Consider the following 14,903-nt stretch of genomic DNA (forward strand, 5'->3'; position numbering starts at 1 on the left):
ATACAAGTATAGTATAATAATTTTAAAAGTTTAGTACTAAGTTTAGTTAAACTATAATAGTTTATCGATAATTAGACCCATTATTGATAAACTGCTCTCAATTCGTCTTTTCTTCTCGGGACTGACTTATTTCTTTCCGAATTGGTTGTTACTTTTTGACAACCAATAAACAAGTGTCGACATTAAAACGACACGCAGACATTAATTACTTAGGTATTCATAAAAACGTTCTCGGAACAACCTATTCTTAAATCGCTGGTAACGCTTTATGCAAGCTAGTCAGGCTGGGCACCACCCACAGTCCGTCACTCTGATGCCAAAAATCAATACTTTGAATTGCTATGATCCAGTTTAATGAGCGAGTGACGTATTGACGGAATGGTTTATACTTACAGTGCCTGTGCCTACAGACGAGATAAATCCATCTACAGTCACGTCAGTGATCCAGTGATTATCTATTCAGCTAATAAATAAATAAACTCCATACTCTTAAAATTTAGTTTAAACATTATAATCGATTAATTTTACACTTCAGTAAAACGATATCGATCAAGTTGTTTAACCTTTAAAAAAATTTACATAATGATATATGTAAGTACAGAATTTGATAAAAACAAGAATAAGTGGTTTTCGACTCTATTGCATATATTAACACTTAAGCACGTGTGCTATCGAGCTGAAAAATGTTTGAATTCTTGCGTTAAACTGAATGTTGACATTATTTTAACGAGTGAAAGTAGTCGAGATACTAAGTACAGTCGACTTATTTTTAGCTCGGCCGTACAAGTTACGGATACCACAAACAGAACGGTCGCTCGTTTCATACAATATACGGAGAGACTAATTAGGAAGGTGGATATAAAAGAAATACGAGTATTGTATAGAAAAACATTTTATTTCATCCTGGATATCTAAAATATTATTTAGTGCATGTAAAAATATAGCTTATCCAAAAAATGTGGTCTTATATTACGTACTCTATTTATTTACAATAATAATATAATTATCGTGCAAAAGAACATGTAATTGTATATGAATTAAGCTAAAAAATAATCCAATGGAGTTGCATCCCCGTTTGTAATCAACTAAGCAATGGATACATATTCCACCCACTGATACAAGTCTATTATTAAAGGACAGGTCATTAGCAGTACGAGTAACATTTCAAACCCTGCAATTCATCCAATTGATAATTTATTTTGGTTTTGAACCATGGCTTAATCTATGCACTGGAAATCACCAGAAATATCACAATCATTAAATTATATTTGTGTATAAACTATATCTATTTCATCTTACTTCTATAGAAGTCAAAAATAAGTCTACATGACTAGTGGAAATGCCATTAAATGCATGTTAGCCGTCTTCGAAAATATCTTTACAATAAAAGCGTACACATCTCACAGATGCAAAATTGTTAATCGAACATATTATAATCAATATCTTACAATATAATAAATAAAGATAAGTCTAATTCGACGGCAACACGGCGCCGTTAAACATTCAAAATCATAATATGCAAAAAATAGCCAAGCATCGCAAACGCGAGTAACACCGCCATACATCGTTACGATGGCGTCGTGCCAGGAATATCCGTTGACCGGCGAATTGATCTTCAGAATGGAACGTAATTTCTCACATCACCTTTGTTTATCTTCTACATTCAGCGGACGCTAATAGGATATCGTCCGGTTTTATTGTAATATACACAATATTAATTCATCCGACTATTACATGCAATAGGAATCTAGCTCATAGTTTACACAATAAATTAAATAAATCTAGCAAAAAAAATAGATATGTTTCAATATATGAGGATAAGATTTCAGTCAATAAGTGGACAGGCCGCTAGCGTAAACATCGTTTAGATAACTTATCGTGTCAATAAAACATTCATCCTTTATAGGATCGTTAATATATTACATGCGAAAGACTGATCACTCGATTATTGTGAATACTTTTAATAATATAATGTATTATTAAAAGTATTCACAATAATATTTTTTAAGTTAAAAGTAGTCAAAAATAATAAACAGTGTACATTAGGAATACAATAGTTTGGGAAAACAATGCGTGAGTCATGGTGGCCGCGAGGTTCGGAGGAATATAAAACATTCGTATGACGCAAGAACGAAAATTGTAATCATCCTTTAGTTAAGCAACATTTTTAACGCAGAGTCGAAAATTACATTTTAACGTTAAACATTATAATGTTATTTATTCATAAATAACTATTGATGATCTATAATTAATATTCTAACAAGTATCTGCAGTGTTATTCTGTAAGAATTCGCTTCGTATCTCACTTTCAAAATGTTGAAAACCGAGTTACAGTGATACGCTATTTTGAAAGTGTTATAATAATGATTGACAATTCACGAACGTGTTGTGCTGTGAGTTTCGAATTTTCTTACAGAGTACCTCTACTATAAAATACAATAGGTTTAAAATACATACTATAATTTTTTATATACATTCTATATATGAATCCAAGTTAGTAAATACTGCCCACTGTACGATAATGCTATCTGTATGTGCTGAAGTGCTAGATGAGTTTCGTCATCAAACTTGAGGACTATATCAAAATACTATAGAACTTTTGTTCACAGTAAATTATATTTATTAAAAGTTTTCAGAAAATAATAAGAAATAAGTTTAATTGATTTGCCGATGCTGGTCGTTGCGTATGTATCGAGTCGTTTGGTATTTCTTACAGACTTCGAATAATACTCGAAATAGCGAGCGTAACTATATTTTATTATTATGAACCAGTTTATAGCTGCGTTTATAATATCCTGTTTTTTCTTATCCAATAAAAATGTTACCGTTGTGTATTCTGATTATAGCTGTGTCGATATTGAATACAAACTTCGAAATGAAATATTAATTAAAAACTACATGAACACTACTTGAAAGAAAAAAAAATTATGTTAAAAAGTATTGAAATTTGAATTTAAACTATTTGAATCCAAGTCATTCGCGATATTGTCACGGTATCTGTGGTTTTTGTACAACATCGACGCCGCACGTACGAAAACCTGTTTTCAAATTAAATGTATGTTAATGAGACTAACAAAAACTATGATAAAATAACAATTTTCATTATTTAATGTAGAAGCTGGACGAATGACCTCGCATATTAATATCTAGTATTCTCGTGGGAAATGTTCGCTTGTTAATAAAAAATATCATATATGAAGCAGAGTAGGGATTTTTATTTTGTAAAGCGTAAAGTAATTATTCTCGTACCGCGTTATTAAATGCTTTATGTGATACGTTGAGGAAGCCAGCCTGCTGCTAAACGGCTACTCACCTGTCCTCCACCTGACAGACGGTCTGCCTCACTTTTGTTTATATTTATATCGATATCGATGTTGAGAAAAAAAATTGGTATCATCATGACGTTATAATTTATATTTTTCTAAGATTTCATATTCAAAATTATATTTCGATTGAATTTTTCTAATAAAAAATATGTTTACGTCAAACTTAATATGCATCTGAATTAATCGAGGAAAGTTCTAGAATAAAATATACATAATTTTTCAATATAATTGTAAAGTTATGGAAAGTCGATATATTTATGAGAAACAGATTCTATGAAATTAATATTATAAAAAGTTCGTCTTGAGGTTCCGGCTGTTGAATAGAGCCTCCGCATCTAAACAGGACGTCAATGACGTTGTACACAAAAGGGATTTTGTTAATCGCATCAATCGGAATAATAAGTACTTATGTGTAATCAGCGGTACATTGTCAGTAAATAAATCTACCAGCAAAACCAAAAGTATAGGCGTCAAGCAGGCGGTCGGCCGTGAGAGTCTGCCAAATCCTTGCCACATATTACTGCGCCTATCCCGAATAAATGGAAAGAGTGCGAGCGAACGTATCTATACCATCATTTAGAAGAGTTAAGTTCCACAAGCTAATCTCGGTATCTACGAGTTTTTTTAAATACGACGGGTAGTAGTAAGGTAAGATTTATGGAGTATATAAGTTCGCGTTACAGCCCACAGGGGCAGAGCTGTAACGTTTGACACGGATAAAGCCACGCGGAGCAGCCATTAAGTTGGTTATAATTATTAATGTTTGATTCTAAACGAATATCTATTAATTAATAGTTTAAGACTGACATAATATAATAAATCTCTTTTAAAGATTAAATTATAGATTCACAAAGATTTGATTATAAAGAAGAAACAATTAAAACATAGTACAAATAATTATCCGACTTTTCGACTGTTAAGTCTTATTATCATTTAATATTTTTACTGATCGTATCAGCACTGTCTATTCCACGTAAAGTTGAGGATTCAAATAATTCATTCGGTTTTTTGTACTATCGTAGTACATTTTCTATAACTATTAAATATGACGTAAGTACTTGATCAAATACTGGATTCGTAACTGGGGGACAATTCTACGAGTTTATAACGGTTACGACACAATTTCGACCGAATCGCATCTGATAAAGTAACAATTTGTTAGTGGAATTGATCCCCGCGCACACATAGACCGTCTAAATCCATAAACGAGACGCGATCACGGCGCAAAAGCTAATATTTCAGATAAACCGTACGCTTAGCAACAAGGGACAATTAATTCTAATATTCTCATACATTTTTTAGAATTATACAAATAGATTGTTTCATAACAAATTAAATATTTGATAACAAAAATTAGTAAAACCATTAAAAGTTATAAATTTCATTTTAAAAGACAATATTTAATGTATATATCAGATCAGCTGTTACACGTACAAACTTTCGAATGAATAATTTCAACAGCTTCCGCCGGCGGGCTATGGGAGAGACAGGTGTTAGGGACCCTATGTCCTTTCCCGTGCCTGACGTGTATGCAAAAATGATAATCGGTTGAGCAGTTATTACGTGAAATAACAAACAAACAAAATCACCCACACATTTGTAACTTTATACATAAAATCGTCCGTAGACAACGTATGTACATGTGTGCGTCAACACCTAGTGTCTGTCAATGTTGATAGAAGACTACACGCCTTTTCCAACTGATAATAAGGAATTGATTCATATAAACATATTGCAATTAGAAAACATATTTATTAAACTTGTAACGGAAAATATTGAGTAATTGTGTATATATATATAGCAAAGCCGATACCTTCTATAAATATTCTAGTAATGATGAGTGATTTTCTCCATACTAAAAATATGGTAAGCAAACCTAAGCAGCGAAACAACAAGAGTAGAAGTTGATTCTAGTTTTATAAAACAAGAAGAAAGATAATGCTTCTATATCGAATAAATATTTCGATACTTTATACCAGCGTGGTCAGTTGTGTCACTCATTTAAATCTACATTCATTTTAGTAAAGTTACTATAATCATATAATTTGTCAAATTCCATATACATATTCAGAAAATTAATATATTACGTTATTATATTGAGATGATTTATTGCAACAATCATTGCCAAACGTTATTTTTTCTTAAAGTTATTTATCGTTATGTAGTTATCGTTTGGAGCTTTTACCACCACCCTGTTTTAGTGCGAGTTTACACATTCGACGTAACAAATTTCCTTCACCGTTGAGCTCGAGATTAATTAAAAACACAAATTAAAACTTTTAGCGCTTGTCCTTGGATTCGATCCCGCAATCTTCGGCTAAGACATCTTTTGTCCACTGTGCCGTCTCGGCTCATTGAACGATTTGTTTAGTCCAAAATCCTATAAGTTCTAAATCAGACCTATTTAAGGCATTTTTTTGTTATACAGAACGTGCGATTGAAGTCCATTTTTATCAATATAATTAAAAAATATATAGTATTCATCTCTCTTAGGCTTCTAATACATAATTATTAAGACGTGTATATAACTAACTATAATTGGGTAAATACTAAATATGTTTATTTCTTTTATGAATAAAAGAGGGGAAATTCTTGTTATAATAATATATTATGTCTCTACCATTAAAAGTACGCGAGAAGTCACAGACGCGTTCTGTTATATAAACGTCTGCGCTAGGACTTAGCTAGGACGAAGGGTACATCCGACAAGGTCACGCTCTTGTCTGAGGGCAACGGTTGCGATCAAGGTTATTATTTGATGAAAATTACATCCATAGTCGTACCTTTAGAATACTCTTTCGACGCGACCAGAATAAAACCTCAGGGCTGTTTATAGTATATATTAGGGCGTATTAATATATAGGTTAAGCTAGGCTTAGCCTAACGCTAGCAAGGCAAATTTCCATAGGCGGAAATATTTTTTGCGGCCTCTGATTTTTATTTACTTGAATACTTATTTTTTTTACAGTGAGTATAGACGGCTAATCGATGTAGCCCGCAGACGAAAAAACATACATGACACATTTCAATTCATCATGGTCGACTGCGCATGGATGGTGTAAGAAGCGGATTCAAATTACAGTACTACTCTATGAGTGATGGTGACCCGTTACCATGGGACTTATTTGCACAACTACCTTTCTAAAATAAAAATGAACCATGTTTGACGCGGAACAACTATGCAGTTGATTATTATTAGTAAAATGTATCATGTGTACGATACGACATCTCACTAATAGAATAAAATTCTAAACGAATAATAATTAATGTTTAAGAATGACAAATAAGTAACGACTCTAACGTATTCATGTACAATTTTATACCGCTATATTTTTTAGATATTTTTTATGCGTGATTTAATTTTTAAAATTATAGGTAACTAACCAAATAACGACCTCAAGATATGTCTTTGGGTTTCCGTTTACAATATTTCACGACAAGACTACAATTAGAGTTGATTAGCTAAATCATATATGCTCCAAATTCTTAGGTCATCGGACACGCAGGTTTCCGATGATTTTATGAACGTCGAACGTGAAGCTGATCCACCCAACCATATAAGTCAAGCAGATTACAATTAGTGAAGGGCTTAAAAGGATTAAAGAATCGATCAAACGTAAAGAATGCCACAAATTTTCTCTTCGTTGATTTTAGCTGCGCAACTACGGTATCCTGAGTTGCCAATATTAACAACTCTTTGAAACCCCAAAAATAACGCACCGCCATATACATCTAGTGTAAATATAAAACAATATTATAAAAAAAAACAGTGATAAATTATTACTGTATTTAGAAATAATTGTAAGAATAAAAAATATATTTCGGGTTACTTTGATAATGTAACTCATATCTAAATATATATGTATGTGGCATAAAGCCCTACCCTTCGCCTCCGCTAACATTAACAGAGGCATGCATTGCGTTTACTTTAAGTTGGAAATCGAAAGTATAAGAATAAAAATATCCGTATAAACTTGCTACCGAAAAGATCGTAAACAGGTTTTGATGAAACTTTATTTCATTTTAGTTACCAACCAACCGTCGAAGGTTTGATTTGTACAGTACGATAAATAAGCGTTCTTTAAATTAAATTGTAATTTATTTATATGACTGAAATCCTAAACGGTTGGACCGATTTCGATGAAATATTTGTCCGTATTTGAGTGGATTTTTTAGATCGGTAGATCGGATATAATTAATTAAAACTCTCCCGAACGAAGTCAGGACAGGCAGCTAGTCTTATAGGTAGCTGCTCTACGGCGTTTCACACGCTATATATCCGCACGCTTAAAAATACGCCATCGAATTTCATCTTCTCGATTATTAATAAATCAACAACTTGCCTTTTATACAAATATATTAGTTCTAAAAATTTGCACAATAACAATAAGCGACAAAGATCAATAGCTATACTAAATAAAAAAAAAAAACGAACAAAATTTTGTTCCGTAATTATTCATTTAAAACCATTTCCCATTAAGACTTCTGAATCATTTAATTGTCAGTTAGTACATTGTTCAATCAGGGCTGCCATCGCGCTAATAATGATAATGAACAACTCATTATAGCCTTAATTAAAAACATGTTTAAACTGATAGTGCAGATATGTATTTGAAATTTAAATAATCAATTTTTGAAGTCCTATATATTTGTACCACAACGAAAATGAAACCGTCTTTAGAAGTTTCTTTATTCAATAACAATAGTGTATTAATTTCTAAATAAAACAATTTGTAATTCATATATGATTATAAATTTTAAAAAAAGTGTTACTAAAACAGTATAACTTTCACTGCTAACGCGTACCAATATTAGAAATCAAATAATAAATTCATATTATTGCTAAAATATATACACAAGGCTCGTGACTGAATCGCAAGTAAAATTAATTTTCATTCTATCTCTAAATGAATAACAAACTTGCTATTTATATTGACGTTTCATTAAGTACGGTAAAGGAAGATATTACTTTGGCTCAAGAAATATGAAACAATTTTCGTAGACGATATGGAAAATCAATCCGGCCAACATTATAAATCTCAAGGTCGAATCGTTATATTCGGCAAGCCCCTTTGCTACGATTTTTTTTTTGTAATGCGTATTTATAAAAATTATAAAAAATCTCAAAACATGAAAGAACATATGTTTCTAGCGTATAATTAAAGCTCTACTATAAAATAATATATTTGATATTTATGAAGATATTTAATTGTTAATTATAAAAAATATCATGCAAATTCAGTAGATAACATTAGAAACAAAAGAAACACGACAATATATTTTTTTAAATAAAAGTCGATGTATAATTTTCCTCTACGAATAACGACGTAAAAAAGGTCGTCGGCACATACATAAGTACAGACGAAAATATTTATAGACGTTGCCCTTGAGAAGGACAGATGAGAGTCCAAGCAATGGCCGAATGGTCGGGCAATTGCATTATATTGACATTGTATCTTCACGACACAATTTATGTTATTGTGTTTTATGAAAAGTATATTTAACTCGCGTCGAAATTATCAGTTCAGCCGACCGTGTTATCACGCACCGTTGTAACATGATGTATATTATACGTGTAACTTTAGGACTACAGTATGAAAATTACAGTTTTATAATATATATATGGACGTTCATTCATAATACTGAGCTGACATTAAAGACATAGTATGTTTTTATATTACTCACCCTTCTCACGTTGAACGGACGTCCTGTCGCATACGAATCCATCCCAAATTTCTAAGTTTAACTTTAATTTTCGTAGAATCGACCACTCGGTTTGGTGGCTATCGTTTTGGACCACTGTTTATTTATCTTATCATTCCTATGTCCCATGAAAGCACAAAGATAACATACTCTAGTAATTAGTATTCACATATTAGTAAGTCGGGAATAACTTGTACCCACCCTACCCTCGGACTGGTTCGAAGCCTTACAAATTACGAGATTAAAGCTTAAAATGAAACATCATCCGTGACGGTCTCAAGGCGACGCGAGGTATTCCGTAGTAACGTAAGATTTCCTAAACTAGCGAGCAGACTGACTCGCGCCAAAAATATCAAAATATTTAACGAATGACGGATACAATAACGAGGGGGGAACATAAAGAGAGCGTTAAAATAAACAAATAAAAACTTATTTCTGTTCTTTACTACACAACATGCAATATTTAAGCAGTTTACACAGCTGACCTGTCGATGGACAATACACACTATAAAAATATTATGTATATGTTAAAAACTACTGCCACAGATAATTATGAATACTTATTATGGATTATGATGTATATTATGTAAGTAAATAAGGAGAGGATGAGGATTGTTGTATATAGAAAAAAAAAAAATAGAGAAATATACAATACACTCTATTTAAACATGAAATTTATTAAAGATAAAAAACATACAATTGTTTGTTTTACACAAAATAAAAATACCTGGAGGGTGAGGGTGGACGCAGGGGGACTGGCAGGCGGACCCTGCGCCACCCAGGCAGAAATACATATCCGACAGGTCCATACATAGTCCAATAATATAATACCATATCATACGATAAAAAGTACACATATAGGATACTGTCAAGCCAACTTAACTCACAGGTAGTCATGTCGCTCTCTCGCCAGTACAAAACTATATCAAATCTTACAAAAATACTTATGCGACTAATTTGAAATGCATATAAAGGATCTCGCGTCTCAACTACAAAAATATTTTGAGATTGGAATGAAATCTTTCTTTAAGGTATCGGCCCTGGGACGATCACAAACGAGATGACGTTTAAAACGTCCTTATCCTAAATATTTCTCTTCTGCGTCTTAAAGCTAACTGATAGAACCTGTCCATTGAGCGTGTATCCATTCAGTGTCTGGATAGCCATCGCTGCCTCATCATATTCACGCATATTAACAAATGCAAAACCTTTATTTTTCTTTGTCTCTGGGTCCTTAATCACTTTAATGGAGTCAATTGCACCATAGGGGCCAAAGAGTTGCCATAGTGCCAATTCCTCAGTGTCTTCACCTATGTTGTATACATACACGGTGGTTTGGTGCGGGGCCGCCGGCGCGCCTAGCAGGGGCACGGGACTGGCGGGGGCGCCTATCAACGGTAACGGAGTATGATTAGTTGCCGCCATGGGATTGAAGCGTTGTTGGCCTTTGTTGATGAACGGCAGTGCCTTACCGGGAGAAGGTAGCAGAGGGGGCGGCGAGGCTTGCGGGAAGCCGGGCGCGAACGCTGTAGCCGGTCGTGCGCCAAACGCGGCGCTCAGGTTGGTACCGTTGAAGGCGGGCGTAGTACCGTTGAAGACGGCCGCCGCGCCGTTATAGGCTAATGGCGTGGCGGCAATGCCTACCCTAGACCGAACTGAATTCTTATTCGAACTGGGCTTGTTCGCAAACTTCACTACGATCGCCCCCGCACCCGGTATCGGCGATTGTCCGTTCATGTGCTGTATGGCGTCTTCAGCCTGCTGCCGGTTTTCGTAGCAAACGAATCCAATACCTTGAGACACCCGACTGTTAGTTATGTTTCCAAATTGGCTAAACAGGCTGTTCAGTCTCTCGAGGGTCATGTCGGGGGGCAGATTGCTTATATAGAGATTCGATTCAGTATCGGGTTTGTGGCTGACTTTGTTCTCGGGGTTGAGGAGCGCGAATGACACTTTCAGTGTTTTGCCTTGCATCAACAGGCCGTTGAATGCAACTCGCGCCTTCTCTGCGTCCTCGTGTTTTTCGTACTCAACGAATCCATATCCTCTATTCGCTATTAATTTACAACTTTCTATTTTTCCCATCGCGGAAAAAAGAGCATACATCATATCGCGCGTCATCAGCTCTGGTATATAGTTGACCATGAGTTTGGTCGGTGACACATTGGAATTAGCGTCGCCGCCGCCATTCTCTAAACTCATTTCGTTATTTAACATTGTTCTTTAATGTTCAAACTACACTACCGAAAATAAAATACTAATAAAACTCACACAGATGGAGGTTGGTTATTTCATTTGCAACATGGAAAACGAACAAAGAACGAACACAAAAAAACCAAATTGTACGAAAACGCCAACTGCAACGCCGGTTCACAAGTTCATCACCACACGACACATGAACGAGTTTGTTTTTAGAATGTTACCAGAACAATATACTGTATTCATTTAAAGTGTCTTATCATAATAAGTACAATATTATATGTACTCCGACTTCGTTACAATAGTACTCACAAATAAAAAACGGTATATCATACAATATACACGTGTTTTGTAAAATATTGTCAAAATTCTAATTAAATTTTACGTGGCACGATTTAATATAATTACATAAATTATCTGTACTGTAGTTGACTACAGATACTATTTTACATATTGTATAAAGTTGTTAACAAAATATGTGTCATATTACTATCAAAATGTAGTATGTAAATGTATACTGATAAAATGTAGTATAAATTGAATTCTAGATTATCATTATTATTTCAAAATAGGTAAAACAATAACATAATTTAATGAGTCTGAACACTTGTCTTATTTTCCCTTGTGATGACATTATATATCTTTGTCAGTATTTTGAAACGAAAACTATGTCCTATAGTTTGTTATTAATATATACAATGCTACAAAATAGTTTACATGTACTTTAGGCTTTAATAGCCTTTGTTTTGTATGCGAGTTCTTTTACGAGCATAGTAACGCACTTCTCTAGTAGTAGCGCACTTGTTACTGTAACTGTACCGTAATTCTCACAAATGCATCAGTGTAAATTATTAGTACAATAAATATTTTATTATTAGCAATATAGCGGCTTGATGTGTAAGTAGCTTAAACTCAGATTTATTACGAGGACAGCTGAAGAAAATGAATTTGACAATTGACTTTTGTTGTCAAAGTGACAAGTAAATTTAGGTTATGTTACTTTATGATTGATAAAAAAAAACCAAATTCATAATAATTATTGTAACTCAAAGTATTTATCATCATTAATTGTACAATATGTTCATAACTAATGTACTACTTAAGAAAGCTAAAAGCAAGTAAGTACCTAGTAGGACCTAGTGATATGAACGATACTTATACAACACAGAAATAATCCTGTTTATTATTTTCAGGCATATAATGGTATTGATGGAAAGTGTAGTATCTGGTCATAAGTTTAATGCTATTCGAGAGCGTTTAGCGGATAAATTGGAACTAATTTGCTATGATCCTCGCAGTAAGTACATCATTCACTAACCTATTTGCTTGATATTATATTTACTAAGAGTAATTATCAAATGAATATCGTATGCAGCCCTGCCTTAAGCATAACAAGCGCCCAGGTGCAAGCAGTGTCCTGGTGATTTCCCTTCTGAACCAAAAATATTTGAATGGTCCAGGACTTAACCAACATTGGCGAAGCACTTCCCATTGCATGCCCACTTATGTTTTCCACCCCCTGCATCTTGGGTCAAAAGTGGTTAGATTGTAAAATTTAACCAGTTATTTAATAGTCAGTCTAGAGTGATCAGCCCCATTTTAATAATATATTTTTTTAAATACTGGGTAACACCAAGTTGCATTGGTGTCCTAGTATTGGTTTTGTATATTTTTTGTATTAGTAACACAGATATAGTAAGGTTTTAGATTAGCCTTACTCTAACCAGTTAGTCTCTACATTAAGTAGCATCTTTGTATACTCTAGTCAAGGCAATAATGGTTTTTTTAACTGAGGATTTCCATGGTACAGTGTCCATACTGGTTGGTAGAGCTTTGTACTGGTTTGGATAGGTAATACTATCCATTAGATATTCTATCACCAAACAGCAATATTTAGTATTGTGGTGTTCCAGCTTCAAGTTAATATTTCTTACGTTATTGAGGTCTATGGGCTTTGGTCTACCATTAGGTGGATCATTTGTTCATCTGCCAACCTATTTCATATAAAAAATATTTTGGCAACAAATTATTGGGCTCTGCTGTTTTGTTTATTAATTGTTAAGTCGTAACAGACAGACAGTTATTTTCTCATTTATAATATTAAGAAAAATTTGACTAATTATTGCAATAAAATCAACAAATGAAATTGTCTAAAAGAGTATTTTAATTTATCTGCCTTTCATTTATAATCTGTTGTTATTCTGAAAATGAGTTTTTTTTTTCAGTTCAACATGAGAGTATTTACAAAGAAAAGAAGAAGATAAGAAGCCTTAAGTAATATCCAATTAATTTTTTTATAGATTTAGTATATTAAGTAATAGGTAAATAAAACATGTTCGTCTTGTTGAAATGATATAATTATTTAACTTTAAAACAATAAAATCTTTGGGATATAATGCATTTTATTTCTATTAAATTAATTTAAGTACTGTAAACATTTGTCATCAAATATTATTTAAATACAATAAATTTAGAATAATATATGCTTTACATTTCAATCTTAAGCTAATGTCGAATTATATGAAATGTAACATTCAAAATGTGCTTTTAAATCTAATAATGAATGGTGTTGAAATTAAGGATCAACAAATATATCTTTTTAAATACCTATTTTTTTTTTTAATTTATACACATTTTCAAATCAATTTTGAAGATAAGTTAAATACTTTATATTTTTGTTTATAATATAAAACAATTGTCATGTAAATATTATCTATAAAATTTTTATATTTCAAGTGCATTTTAAGCATAACCTTACTAATTAAATCTTCGAGAATACTTAGTATTAATAAACATTATTAAAATGATTAAACACTTACAATTACTCTCACTAGGTTTTATATTTATATAAAAAGAAAAATTAACCAATTTTATTAATCCATCAAAACTACAATTTTAAAGAAATTTTATATAAGTACTGTTGATTTTAAGACATATATTTTATGATTACTTTTTTAGAAATAAATTTAAATTACAGATAAATCAATACAATTTGATTAATCATTTAAGAACATTTGAAATAAATTAATGTTTAAATTTATACTTCTTCATTAATATTCTATTCTACAGGGCATTTAAGTATTACATGCAACATATAAATATAAACTGTATTATATATGCACGAGAAACTCATAAAATATTAAAATACATTTTAAGAATCAATAATATTAAACCTTTTTTTGATGAGCAACAGAAAAACCCAATCATCTCTTATATCACACTTAAACGCCCCCTAAAACCGTTTTACAAATCAATCATTATCATCATACTTAAATTAATAATAAAATTGACTAGATTAATTTTATTATAATCTAAAGAAATATCTTAAAAACCAATTATATACTTCACGTTTAAATACTTGAATATTGACATCGAAAGAGTCCTTGATTTAAATCAAGTTAAACTTAAAGGTCCGACTGGTGAGAAAGTGATATCTGACATCTGTCAGTTTGTCAGAATTAAAGTCATAATGAAAAAATAAATAAATAGTTGACGTAACGTTGTAAAACCTCAGTAAGTATCATTTTCTTATTTCAAATTAATTATTGACGCCATTACAATGTTACATAATCCGTTTGCACCTGACAGAAATACACTCTCTCAGCGGCCCGGCCGTACTACACTAAAAACTTACATACCAAGTTTAATTTAAACAATAATTAAAATAAATTTAAT

The 14,903-nt window shown here is 32.3% G+C and overlaps 2 protein-coding genes across 2 annotated transcripts; one reads left to right on the plus strand and one right to left on the minus strand.

Moving 5' to 3' along the window:
* Positions 1-9,686: 9,686 nt before the first annotated feature.
* On the minus strand, positions 9,687-11,632 carry Fne (found in neurons). Its single transcript, XM_026642219.2, has one exon. It carries the CDS (start codon positions 11,244-11,246, stop codon positions 10,113-10,115), a length of 1,134 nt encoding a protein of 377 aa, XP_026498004.1. The 5' UTR covers positions 11,247-11,632; the 3' UTR covers positions 9,687-10,112.
* A 556-nt stretch (positions 11,633-12,188) lies between these two features.
* LOC113402111 (large ribosomal subunit protein bL33m) lies at positions 12,189-13,624 on the plus strand. The gene is made up of 3 exons (XM_026642239.2): positions 12,189-12,346; positions 12,422-12,525; positions 13,454-13,624. The coding sequence occupies exons 1-3, from the start codon at positions 12,306-12,308 to the stop codon at positions 13,504-13,506; spliced, it is 198 nt and encodes a 65-aa protein (XP_026498024.1). The 5' UTR covers positions 12,189-12,305; the 3' UTR covers positions 13,507-13,624.
* The last annotated feature ends 1,279 nt before the right edge of the window (positions 13,625-14,903 follow it).

The sequence above is a fragment of the Vanessa tameamea genome, chromosome 15 (genome assembly GCF_037043105.1).
Source record: "Vanessa tameamea isolate UH-Manoa-2023 chromosome 15, ilVanTame1 primary haplotype, whole genome shotgun sequence".
In the NCBI taxonomy this organism is placed as follows: domain Eukaryota; kingdom Metazoa; phylum Arthropoda; class Insecta; order Lepidoptera; family Nymphalidae; genus Vanessa; species Vanessa tameamea.

Excerpts from the sequence above, each read along its gene's own strand:
- Fne (XM_026642219.2), bottom strand. The coding sequence starts at position 11,246 with ATGTTAAATAACGAAATGAGTTTAGAGAATGGCGGCGGCGACGCTAAT.
- LOC113402111 (XM_026642239.2), top strand. The coding sequence starts at position 12,306 with ATGTTCATAACTAATGTACTACTTAAGAAAGCTAAAAGCAA. Across the intron at positions 12,347-12,421 it reads CTTAAGAAAGCTAAAAGCAA|GCATATAATGGTATTGATGG; the intron begins GTAAGTACCTAG and ends TATTATTTTCAG. Across the intron at positions 12,526-13,453 it reads AATTTGCTATGATCCTCGCA|TTCAACATGAGAGTATTTAC; the intron begins GTAAGTACATCA and ends TTTTTTTTTCAG.